This window comes from Primulina tabacum, chromosome 10 (genome assembly GCF_025594145.1).
Source record: "Primulina tabacum isolate GXHZ01 chromosome 10, ASM2559414v2, whole genome shotgun sequence".
NCBI classification, from domain to species: Eukaryota; Viridiplantae; Streptophyta; class Magnoliopsida; order Lamiales; family Gesneriaceae; genus Primulina; species Primulina tabacum.
In genome coordinates this window covers 23,587,263-23,600,259 of record NC_134559.1, presented here as the reverse complement: position 1 = coordinate 23,600,259, position 12,997 = coordinate 23,587,263, and the positions used below count along the sequence as shown (strand labels likewise).

The 12,997-nt window shown below is 36.6% G+C and overlaps 1 protein-coding gene across 1 annotated transcript; it reads left to right on the top strand.

Annotated features, from left to right (window-relative positions):
• The first annotated feature begins 228 nt into the window (after positions 1-228).
• On the top strand, positions 229-1,130 carry LOC142504986 (uncharacterized). Its single transcript, XM_075617817.1, has 2 exons — positions 229-478; positions 562-1,130. Exons 1-2 carry the CDS (start codon positions 229-231, stop codon positions 1,128-1,130), a joined length of 819 nt encoding a protein of 272 aa, XP_075473932.1.
• Positions 1,131-12,997: the final 11,867 nt, after the last annotated feature.

Sequence of the window (12,997 nt, the reverse complement as noted above, 5' to 3'; positions counted from 1 at the left end):
TACACGTGCCTCGAATTCATCCTTCGTTACCCCAAACAACGCCTGCCCTATGGTTGGAAGGATAATGACCACAACGGTAACCATCTCACTACACATGCCCCGACTTTCATCCTTCATTATCACAAACAACGCCTGCCCGACTGTTGGAAGAATAATGGCCACGACAGTAACCAATCACCCGGTGGACCGGGAGGCAGAGGTCGAGGCCGTGGCGGTGGCGGTGGGAACATGAATCATGATAGAGAAGATGGCGAAGGAGGAGAGTTGCCCAAAAGACATCATAACCATTTTGTTGAGGATTTAGAAAGGAATACCGTCGGTTCAGTTTTAAGCAAGTGGATGAAGAGGAAAAAGATCTTGCCATCTTACCTACAATACCCGGAGTTCCTTTTCATGATGCTCTTGCTTATTCACGCCCGACTCGACGAGAACATAGCTTCCATCAAGGGCGCCTCCTTCATTTGGTCTCTCATTAGAAGTTTTTGTAAGAGTGTTTTACCTTGAATTATGCGAGACGAGAACTTTGCAAAAAAATTATATTTCAATTCGTAACTTCAGCAGGTTTTTCTCTTTGGTGGGAATTCGAAGGCCGTCGTGAGAAATCAGAAAAGTTTGCTTCGATTTTAGCAAGTGCCTTGACCGTGGCCGCCACAGAGAGTTTAGTTGTTTGGCTATTGGCTCCTGTAAACTACCATTACTCACCAAATTCTGGCCCCAGAAACGTTTTTGAGGCAACTAAATATAAATTCGAGAAGTTCGACGTCGGGAAGCAGATTTTTTGTTTGGTTCGCAGCGGGACAAATCTGTTTATGTTAGGGACATTGATAAAAGCAGCTGAGGTAGTGGTTAATGGTGATCAGGCCTGTTTTGGTAGATCAACGGACATTATCTTAGGAAATGGGATGTTTTTTGGTATCGACTGTAACATTAGACACCAAATACTGTGTGGGTTGGATAGGTTGATGGTGGACTACTTTGGTGATACCAAATTTGCTCTGGCTTTGTGTGCTATATTGAGGGCAACGAATGCATGGATTGGATCCAAAAGATGTTTGAATTATGCACTCAGTTATCAACCAGCTGTGCCCAAAATAGCAGCACATAGGTCGGTCGTATGCAACTCATTATAATAAGATATATTATGGTTTTTTTTTTTTATTTTTTATTTTAGCGTTGATCAAAATATGGCTTGTTTTCATATATTTTTTACATGGATAATTTTCCAACTTTTATTTTGGTCGCTTCAATAATAATTTTGTAACAATAAAGTAATTAGTGAATCCCACTTATATCATATATTATCATTATCGTGTTTCATGGCTGAAACAAGAAATGAAGGGGATCAATCTAGCTAGCTACAATTATCGGATCCACACATGCAATAAATGAATTCACTTTAGAAGCAGTCAAATAAATCCGATTAAAATCAGATTTGCGTACTTTTGGAAATAAATACGATAAAATTGATTATATTATAAAGAAATGCAATATTTATAAAATGGTATAAATAATTATCGGGTCGAAAACATGAATTTTACCATCAATTTACTTTGTTACGATATAACGCGTGGAAAAGACATGCATGAATCGAAAATATTATAAGTTATAAAAGAAGTAGATAGTATATATTGATCAAATCAAAAAAATTCTTCTAATTTATCTAACTGGGATGGAATTCAATTTGTGTTGTTATTTGATCATTCAATGTATTTTTATGTGTTCGGTATCTAATTAGTTATTCTATTGAAACATTTGTAGGTATATATAACAACAAAAAAACGTGGGGCCTAGCGACGGACAATAAAAACGTCGGTAAAGTGAGCGTCGCTAATTAGGGGCTAATTCGAAAATGATTTTAGCGACGGACAATAAAAACATCAGTAAAGTGAGCGTCGCTAATTAGCGACAGTTTTTAAGAAATAGACCGTCTCTGATTTAACGACGGCTTTTTATAACCGTCGCTAATTTAGCCACGGCTTCTTAAAACCGTTGCTAAATTAGCGATAGATTTTACAATATTGTCGCTAAATTTGCGATGTAGTTTTCAAAACCGCAGCTTATATTTATATATTTTAGAATATAGATATTTGTAGTGGTACGTGCGTGACTTGCTCTTTCATGGACTAAAATGTCGAGCATTTCGATATTTTAGAATATTATAGATATCAAGAAATTAACCAAATATACTGCATGCTTCTTATTTATTAGTACATATAGTATATTATGGTTGAATTAATGTAATTAATTTCTTTACAATATAAATAATTTATATTATAATTTTTTTTATGGCTCATTTCCGACAGCTGTCTAAAATATGTTTGCATGTATGTTGAGGATCGAAGTTGAGTTTAGAGGGGGGGTGAATAAACTCTACTCGTTTTTCCTTTCTTTTGATGAGGTACTAAAATCCTGTTAGAGATAGTAGTTTATCTTGTTGCGTATACCTTCACCTAGATTACAATTATAGGTGCGGAAATAATCTGATGAAGTAAGTGAAAGACAATAATAACAGTAGGCAGTAGTTGTTTATGGAAGTTCGAAGATGAAATCTTCTACGTCTCCCCTTCTCCTGTTTCCAGAAGGTATAACTAAAAGACTTTGGATATTACAGTACAACTCTTGTACACACCTACTTCAGAAGGATTTACACCTTTGCCTACTGAAACTCTTAGTTACTCGACTCAAAAAGAACGTGATACAAAAGGTTCTGAAAAGACTCTTTTCAGATTACAAGCTCTTCCTGATAAAGTATAAGTGTTGTAAAAGATTGTGAAGAGTGTAAGAATCAGTAGCACAAGATGATCTTCAAAAGATCAGATATTTGCTATGAAGCGTGTGCTACTTTTCTTTGTATTGAACTCAAAGTTATCAAGGAATTTCGAGGTTGTCTCGTTGAGTGAAATAGCGTTGATCCTTGAAAAGATATTATGCGTGGAGTTGTTTTACTGTAAGGGTTTGTTCCATGTATTTTTAAGCAACTGAGTTCAACGTTTATGATCAGAAGATGTCTTCAGATTTCTGATAGAGTCAGCTTTATTACCAAAAAAGGTTCCTGTAGAAAAGCTATAAAACAATCAGTCCTATTTTATACTAAACTCGATAAAGTGAATTAAATGACTCCGTATAGTATTTAATGCTGCAATTAATACTAGTACTTGGTAACTTTAACGGTAACATTTAAAGTAGTCACGTTAGGCAACATCTTCTACTGATTCTGTTTTTCTATCCTTTCTACTGCTTTTGTTTTACTAGACCAGTAGCTTCTGATTTTCTTTTTGTCTACTGTTTTCTTAAAGAGTGCTGCTGGTCTGCTGGTTTTTATTTTCATCGCCACAATTAATTCATGTCTATCAATTTCCCCCTTTGTGGTGATGCCAAAACCTAAACAGTAGGAAAGCGTTAAATAACAGATAATCAGTTAGCAAAAGGATAATATCAATGAAATTAACACAGTAAATTGTCAATCAGTTCCAATGTCCCTGTAAATGACTTCTTCATCTTGAGGATCCTGAAATCTTCTATCTGAAGGTTCAGCTTCTGATTGCCTTAGTTCTGCTTCAGATGGATCTCTTTGTTTTTCTTCCCCCTTTTTTGCATCAGCGGCAATCACATGGGCCATAAGATCATTCATTCTTCCAGACAAGTTTTGAATGTCATTGGTTAACATGAACATGGGTTAAACCAGATAGTCATTCTTAAGAAAAAAATGGCAAGAGATAATAGTCCTGATTTGGCTGATGAGTTCATGAGAGAGGTGACTGCTGCAAGAAAGGAGGCAATAGAGGTCAAGGTGCTGAAGAAGACACTTGCTAAAGTTTGTCAGAGACGCGAATGATTTAAAAATTTGAAATAGGCGGGCTGTCCAGACGGTTACTAAAAATAATCAGAAGAAGATTTGTCGTTTTATGATAACGTCTGCTGGAAGTTTCAGAGTGCTGAAATATTTGAGCACTGTGACAAAACCAGCAGACTTGTTGTTTTATCGAAAAGACAAATACTCTATCTGTTTTCTGAAAAAGGTATAAAAATCTTAGTCTGACTAAGATACTGTTCCCCCTCGGTAAATGTAACTAATAAGTGGATATTAAACACCAAACGACTTTTGGCAATCTTTCAATCTGAACCGTTGAAAATGAACAGTCGCAAGAGTCTTTGTGTCTTCCGAATATTACTATAAATGCCTGCACAACTTAAACGAAGTTAAACATTTATAATCTAAAATGAAAGCTCAAGTTAAAGAAGAGTTAGAGTCTGATCCAGGGGCCGAAGCAAAAATGTTCAGAAGGAAGTTTGAAGATGTCATTCTTTACGTAATGATCCTTGGATCAAACTCCTGGAGTTGTAATGTCAACAGTCAAAAAGATTTGTTGCTTCCATTTAGTCGGAGATGTATCATCGATCTTTTCCAGAGGCTTTCTAATGCAATAAGAGAGTGCTGGTTGATGGATGAAGCTGATGCCCTGTAAATTATCTGATTATACATTAGTGCTAACAAGACCCAAGCTTGCTAGATTCTTACTAGACCCAAGCTTGCTGGAATCTTTTCGAAGCAGACCATCCTTTTCCTGCTGAAGATACTACGATCTGCTGATATTACTGAATGCAAAAAGTTTAATGTAAAGCTTCTTGTTAAAGAGCATTTGTTGATCTACTGCTTTTACTTCTGCATCGTTTAATGTACTGGAATGGTTTCTAATAAAATTTCAGTTTAAGTACTTGATATTCCCTTCTGCTTTCCTCTACTGGAGAGCTGACCGCTTGGTTGGCATCCTGGAGAGTTTACGTTAAAACAGAAGTGAAAAATGTACGCCCCCGTTTCTATTATCTTTAATGAAATATTATGTCTACTGATTGTCTTCATCGTTCAACTTTTACCTTCTGCAAAATTAGAAACTGAATAATCACAGAGGAAAAGTTAAGCCAAAATATCAGATAATGATAAATAATCAAGTTAAATCTATTAATCCAAGTGTATTTCGAAAGTAAGAAAACTTATTCTCAGGCAGAGGTTTTGTAAAAATGTCTGCTGCTTGCTGATCAGTAGGAATGTATTCCAGACGAATGTTCTTCTTTTGCACATGATCTCTGATAAAATGATGTCTGATATCAATGTGCTTAATTCTGGAATGGAGTACTGGATTATGTGATACAGCAATTGCACTGGTATTGTCACAAAATATTGGTGATTCAGAGGATTGAACTCCATAGTCTTTGAGTTGTTGCTGTATCCAAAGTATTTGAGAACAACAGCTTCCAGCAGCAAGATATTCAGCTTCTGCAGTAGACGTGGCTATGGAAGTCTGCTTTTTGCTAAACCAGGAGATCAACCTATCACCAAGAAATTGACAAAAACCACTTGTGCTTTTTCTATCCAGTTTACATCCTGCATAATCAGCATCTGACTATCCAATAAGATTAAACGACGAGTCCTTGGGATACCAGAGGCCTACATTTTGAGTACCCTTAAGATATTTTAAAATTCTTTTACCAGCAATGTAATGTGATTGTTTAGGGTTTATTGAAATCTAGCACAAATGCTAACAAAAAACATGATATCTGGTCTACTGGCAGTAAGGTATAACAATGAACCAATCAAACCACGATACTGAGTTACCTCCACTGAAATTCCCCCTTCATCTTTATCAAGTTTAGTAGATGAGCTCATAGGAGTGGAAGCAGCAGCACATGCTTCCATCCCAAACTTTTTCAGTAGTTCCTTTGTATACTTAGTTTGGTTTATGAAGATTCCAGTATCAAGTTGCTTGATTTGAAGTCCTAAGAAAAATGTTAATTCTCCCATCATGCTCATCTCGAACTGGTCCTGCATTAACTTATCAAACTTTGCACATAATTTGGAGTTAGTTGACCCAAATATGATATCATCAACATAAATATGAACTAACAACATGTGTTTGTTTTTTGCTAAGGTAAACAAAGTCTTATCTACAGTACCAACGGTGAAACCATGATTAATGAGAAATTGTGAAAGTGTTTCGTACCAAGCCTTAGGTGTTTGTTTCAGATACAATGCTTTATATAATTTAAAAACATGATTTGGTAACAAATGATTAGAAAAACCTGGAGGCTGTTCAACATAGACTTCCTCTTGTAGTAGACCATTAAGAAACACACTCTTTACATCCATTTGATATACTTTGAAGTTTTTGAAAGCAGCAAAGGCTAAGAATATTCTGATAGCTTCGAGCCTAGCTACTGGTGCAAATGTTTCATCATAGTCTATTCCTTCTTCTTGTCTGAATCCTTGTGCAACCAGTCTTTCTTTGTTTCTTACAACTGTTCCTTCCTCATTTAGTTTGTTTCTGAATACCCACCGAGTTCCAATGACAGCTTGGTGAGAAGGTCTAGGTACTAGAAACCAAACTTTATTCCTCTCAAATTGATTCAGCTCTTCTTGCATAGCTTCTATCCAACTGGGATCCAGAAGAGCTTCTTCAATCTTCTTTGGTTCATCTTGAGAAATAAAAGCAGCATGCATGTATTCATTTATCATCTGTCTTCTAGTCCTTAGTGGAGCTGCAGGATTTCCAATTACCAAAGATGGAGGATGAGATTTTCTCCAAATAAAAGGATTCAGATTGTCTTCATATAAAACAGTAGATTGTTTTGGAGTATCGACAGTTGGTTCTGGAATGTCAGCTGCTGGTTCTGGAGTATCAGCTGCTGGTTCTGGAGTATCAACTGCTGGTTCTGAAATGTGAATGTCAGGTTCTGGATTTTGAATATCCTTGACACTCGCTTCTGCATCATCTTCACTGTCTAATTCCAGATAAACCCTGTCTAATATTTTACTTAAATTAGATATGTTAGTAATCTCGGGAACACTGCTGTCTTCATCAAAGACAACATGAATAGATTCTTCAACATTAAGAGTTTTATTATTGAAAATTCTAAAAGCTTTACTAACTACTGAATATCCAAGAAATAAACCAATGTCAGATTTTGAATCAAAAGCAGCTAAATGATTTTTGCCATTATTGTGCACAAAGCATCTACAACCAAAAACATGAAAGTAAGATACGTTCGGTTTACTTCCTTTCCATATTTCATACGGAGTTTGATTGTTTCTCTTGCTGATCATCATTCTATTTTGTGTGTAGCAAGCTGTAATAGCTTCTGCCCAGAAGCGCTGAGAGATATCTGCATCTGCTAGCATTGTTCTAGCAGCTTCTTTAAGTGTTCTATTTCTCCTCTCAGCTACTCCATTTTGTTGAGGCGTCGTGGCAGCTGAATATTCATGATGAATGCCCTGTTCATCTAGATATATCTCAAGAATCTTGTTAGTAAATTCAGTACCTCGATCACTTCTGATTCTAATGACAGAAACTGATTTTTCATTTTGAATCTTTTTCAAAAGTTTGATCGGGAGGTTACTGGTTTGATCTTTTCCAGCAAGAAAAATTACCCAAGTAAATCTAGAGAAATCATCAACAACAACAAGGGTGTATCTCATTCCCCCTAAGCTTATGATAGAGATTAGACCAAATAAGTCCATATGTAATAATTCTAAACATCTTGAGGATGATTTGCTGTCTTTATTTTTGAAGCTAGATCTTACTTGCTTACCAAGTTGACATGCAGAACATACATGATTCTTAATAAATTTTATGTCTGGCAATCCATCGACTAAGTTCTGCTTTTTGAGATTGTTGATAGACTTAAAATTTAGATGATTTAGTCTTTTGTGCCACAACCAGTGTTTATTACTTAGAGATGCAACTAAACATGTAGGAGCAATGATATGATCTATGTTCCATGAGATTTTATAGGTGTTGCCTTTTCTTACTCCGGTTAGAACTGTAGAATCATCAGCATTTTTAACTGTGCAAGTGTGCTTCTGGAATGCTACTGAAAATCCATTATCACATAATTGACTAATACTGATCAAGTTATAACAAAGATTTTCAACTAAGAGCACATCCTTAATAGTGATGTTACCATGGATAATCTTACCCTTACCCACGGTTTTACCTTTTGAGTTATCCCCAAAGGTTATCTCTGGTCCAGCACAACTTACTACTTCTTATAGCAGACTTTTCTGTCCAGTCATATGTCTTGAACATCCACTGTCCAAATACCACATTGAGCTACTGATCTTGGTTTTCTTCACCTGTTCCTGCAAGCACAAATTTTAGTATCTGGTACCCAATCTATTTGGGTCCAAGCCTTATTAGTCCCTTTGGAACCCACATTTGTATAATTTTTATACTTCGGGTATCCATGGAGGTGTGTGCAACAGAGGGTCTGTTGTTTCTAACATTGTGCATCTTAGTATGTTGTTCTTCCCTTCTGTTTCTGTTGTCTAGACTGTATCTCTTCTGAACAGGTCTAGAATTGTAGTACTGGTAGTTTTAACCCTTCATAGGAGGTTGTCTTCCTGAGTTGAATCATCTTCTGATTCTAGAACTCTGGTCAACTTTTTCCTTAGGTTCAACATAACCCAGACCATAATGCATCATTTTGTTCATCTGATTTACATTCCTTTATACTGAAACAGTAGGTACTTCTGGTTTCTGTACCACACTGGATTTCACAAAGTGATTATACTTCCCTTTGCACATATCCAGTTTTGGCTTAGTATTCGTTTCAGAAGTGCCTTCATTATTACAAAATCTGAGACCACTTCTGTCTCCAGATTGTTTTTGTAATTCTTGCATTTTTTCCAAGTGAAATAGAGGACTTGTTCCAAACATTTACCAGTAGTGATAACTTCTGGTTTTCAGAAAACATCTTCTGGTATTCTGCTTTTGCTCTTTCATTCTCCGTTTTTAATTTACTCATCTCAACTTGTAAATCATTACAGCTGTCTACTTGCAAGCAAGTTAACTTACTGTTCTGATCCTTTAAGTTCTGATTTTCGATCTTAACTTCTTCGAATGATTGAGAAAGTCTAGAATACTCTTCTACCATGTCATGTAATGCATTAACCAGATCAGTTCGTGTGAATTCGTTGGAATCAAAATCAAATACCTCTCCAGATGTCGAGGTTGAATCAGTGTTTGCCATGAGACATTTAACTTCTTCTGCATCACTGTCACTGGAATGACTTTCTGAATCAGATGACTCAGAACTGGAGTCCGCCCATTTGGATTTGCTTTCTTCAGCAATCATTGCTTTTCAATCTCTTCTGGACTTTTTGTCATTCCTCTTGTGATCATTTCTCTTCTGGTCATCCTTCTTTGGTTTAGGACAATAAGCAATGAAGTGACCTATTTTTCCGCATTTAAAGCATCCCATATCACCAGATGATGAATCTTTCTTGAAGTTGCGATTGGGACCCTGATAAGTTCGATGGTTCTTTTTCATGAACCTGGAGAATTTCTTTACAAACAAGGACATAGCATCACTACTGATTTGTTCAGCAGTCTTCTCCAATGTACTGTCAATGATCACAGTAGGTAATGCTTGAGGTACAGCTGTAGCAGCAGTAGAAGAGGTAGTAGCAGTAGCAGCAAGAGCCTTGGTAGGTAGACTTGAGGGCTCTTCTCTACTTCTTACCTCCAGTTCGAACTCGTATGCTTTCAGGTCTGCAAACAAGTCGTGCAGTTCCAACTTGTTTAGATCTTTGGACACTCTCATAGCCATTGTTTTTACATCCCATTCTCTGGGTAAGGCTCTCATCACCTTGAGAGCTATTTCTCTGTTGCTATGCTCTTTACCCAGAGCTGTTAGCTCATTTACCAAGCTACTGAATCTTTCATCGAACTCATTTAGAGTTTCACTAGCTTTCATTTTTAGATTTTCGAACTTCTGCATTGCTACAGATAGTTTGTTTTCTTTCGTTTGCTCATTTCCCTCACATATCTGGATGAGCTTTTCCCAAATATCTTTTGCAGTAGAACACATTTTAATCTTGCTAAAGGTATTCTTGTCGAGAGTTTTATATAATATATCCTTTGCAACATTATCAAGGTTGTCTTTCTTCTTATCTTCGCTGGTCCATTCACTTCTTGATTTTTCAACCATCTGCGGTGCACCCTCAGTAACAGCAACAGCTGTGTTAGGCTTTAATATTTTCAATGGACCATCTGTGATGACATACCACATGTCATCATCTTGTGCTGCAAGATGAGCTTGCATTCTAATCTTCCAATCATCAAAATCTTCCTTAGAGAACATAGGGATCTTGCTAAAGTGTGCCATCTGTTGTAGTTTTTCACGAACAAGAATAACCTGCTCTGATACCAATTGTTGAGGATCGAAGTTGAGTTTAGAGGGGGGGTGAATAAACTCTACTCGTTTTTCCTTTCTTTTGATGAGGTACTAAAATCCTGTTAGAGATAGTAGTTTATCTTGTTGCGTATACCTTCACCTAGATTACAATTATAGGTGCGGAAACAATCTGATGAAGTAAGTGAAAGATAATAATAACAGTAGGCAGTAGTTGTTTATGGATGTTCGAAGATGAAATCTTCTACGTCTCCCCTTCTCCTGTTTCCAGAAGGTATAACTAAAAGACTTTGGATATTACAGTACAACTCTTGTACACACCCACTTCAGAAGGACTTACACCTTTGCCTACTGAAACTCTTAGTTACTCGACTCAAAAAGAACGTGATACAAAAGGTTCTGAAAAGACTCTTTTCAGATTACAAGCTCTTCCTGATAAAGTATAAGTGTTGTAAAAGATTGTGAAGAGTGTAAGAATCAGTAGCACAAGATGATCTTCAAAAGATCAGATATTTGCTATGAAGCGTGTGCTACCTTTTTTTGTGTTGAACTCAAAGTTATCAAGGAATTTCGAGGTTGTCTCGTTGAGTGAAATAGCGTTGATCCTTGAAAAGATATTATGCGCGGAGTTCTTTTATTGTAAGGGTTTGTTCCATGTATATATAAGCAACTGAGTTCAATGTTTATGATCAGAAGATGTCTTCAGATTTCTGATAGAGTCAGCTTTATTACCAAAAAAGGTTCCTGCAGAAAAGCTATAAAACAATCAGTCCTGTTTTATACTAAACTCGGTAAAGTGAATTAAATGACTCCGTATAGTATTTAATGCTGCAATTAATACTAGTACTTGGTAACTTTAATGGTAACATTTAAAGTAGTCACGTTAGGCAACATTTTCTACTGATTCTGTTTTTCTATCCTTTCTACTGCTTTTGTTTTACTAGACCAGTAGCTTCTGATTTTCTTTTTGTCTACTGTTTTCTTAAAGAGTGCTGCTGGTCTGCTGGTTTTTATTTTTCATCGCCACAATTAATTCATGTCTATCAATGCATGTAATGTTGGGGAAAACCCATAAACCGCAGAATCCATCACGTTAAATCATTAAGAATTTGACTGAAAAGTTAAGCGGAAGCGTACCTGAAGCCATAATCCTGAATTGTTTAGAACATGTCTTGATCTTCCAGATCTACGCGCTCTTTCTTTGAGAGAATCCTTTAGTTTCTTTTCAGAAATATTTTCTTAATGGGGGGAGAGAATAGTGAAAGTGAGAACGCGAGATCTGGGGACCATGACCCATATTTATAGATAATGTTTATTATTATCTTCTGATATTTCTGTTTTAACCCATTATAAAAACAGAAATTACACTTATGTCTCTACACATTAAAGGCCCACAGCCCATTAGATACATTAAAGCCCAGTAACCCGAAACATTAATTGATCACTTTATTTTGGGCTTAACTTAATAGACAACCCACAATACATAATTATTCACATATAAGCCCATATAAATAAATTGATTCAACAATCTCCCACTTGGGCTATATGTGCAACTTTATAATTATGTTTGTGAAATAATCTTATGAGCTCAAAATTGTTGTCATTCCGAAATGTATCTATAACCAATCCGGTCCATCAATCACATAAACATAGGATCAAAGCAGTCTTCGCTACACTCAAGGTAACTAGACCCATCAATGGTCACATATGCCAACACAACTGAATGACATGGATCATGAAGTGGATGTGTAGCATGGAAATTTCATGCAATGTGATCGTAACATGCCTATTTCCAACTGGTTCTCCCTTTAACCTTATTGAGATCAAATTTTAAATCATAATCAGAGTGTGACTTAACTTGAAATTTATTTCTGCAGAAAATAAATTTACATAACTGTAACTGAGAATGTCTACAACTGAAAAGCATTTAAAATAACAAACTCCCACTAAAACTGAATTTTCTCAATTGACATAACACTCATACTAGCAGTGTGCTCATGAAACTGTTTGGGTGGTAGTCCCTTAGTAAGCGGATTCGCAACCATGGAGTTTGTACCGATATGCTCAATAGACAACTTTCCACTCTGAATTCTTTCTTTAACAACCAGAAACTTGATGTCAATGTGTTTTGACTTCGTCGAGCTCCTGTTGTTATTGGAATACATAACTGCTGATTTATTGTCACAATGTAATATTAGTGGCCTTTCAATGCCATCAACAATGCGCAGTCCCGTGACAAAATTTTGCAGCCATATTCCATGATTGGATGCCTCATAACACGCTACAAACTCAGCTGCCATGGTGGAAGAGGCTATAAGTGACTGTTTAGCACTCTTCCAGGAAATGGCACCTCCAGCAAGGAGATAGATGTAGCTCGACGTAGATTTCATACTATCTTGGCATCCAGCAAAATCGGAGTGAGTATACCCAATGATCTCAAGCTGATCCAACCTCCGATATATGAGCATGTAATCTTTTGTTCTCGGTAGGTACCGTAAAACCCTTTTGACTGCTTTCAATGTTCCACTCCTGGATTACTTAAATATCTTCCCAACATTCCTGTCACGTATGCAATATCTGGACGTGTACAAACCTGAGCATACATCAGACTCCCCACTGCAGATGCATATGGAACCTTCTGCATTTCTTTTTCCTCAAAATCATTCTTTGGGCATTGTTTGAGACTAAATTTGTCTCCCTTAGCCACAGAGGTATCTGTTGGTTTACAATTTTGCATCCCGTATCGCTTGAGAACTTTCTCGATATAGCCTTTCTGAGATAATCCAAGAATACCCCGAGAACGATCCCG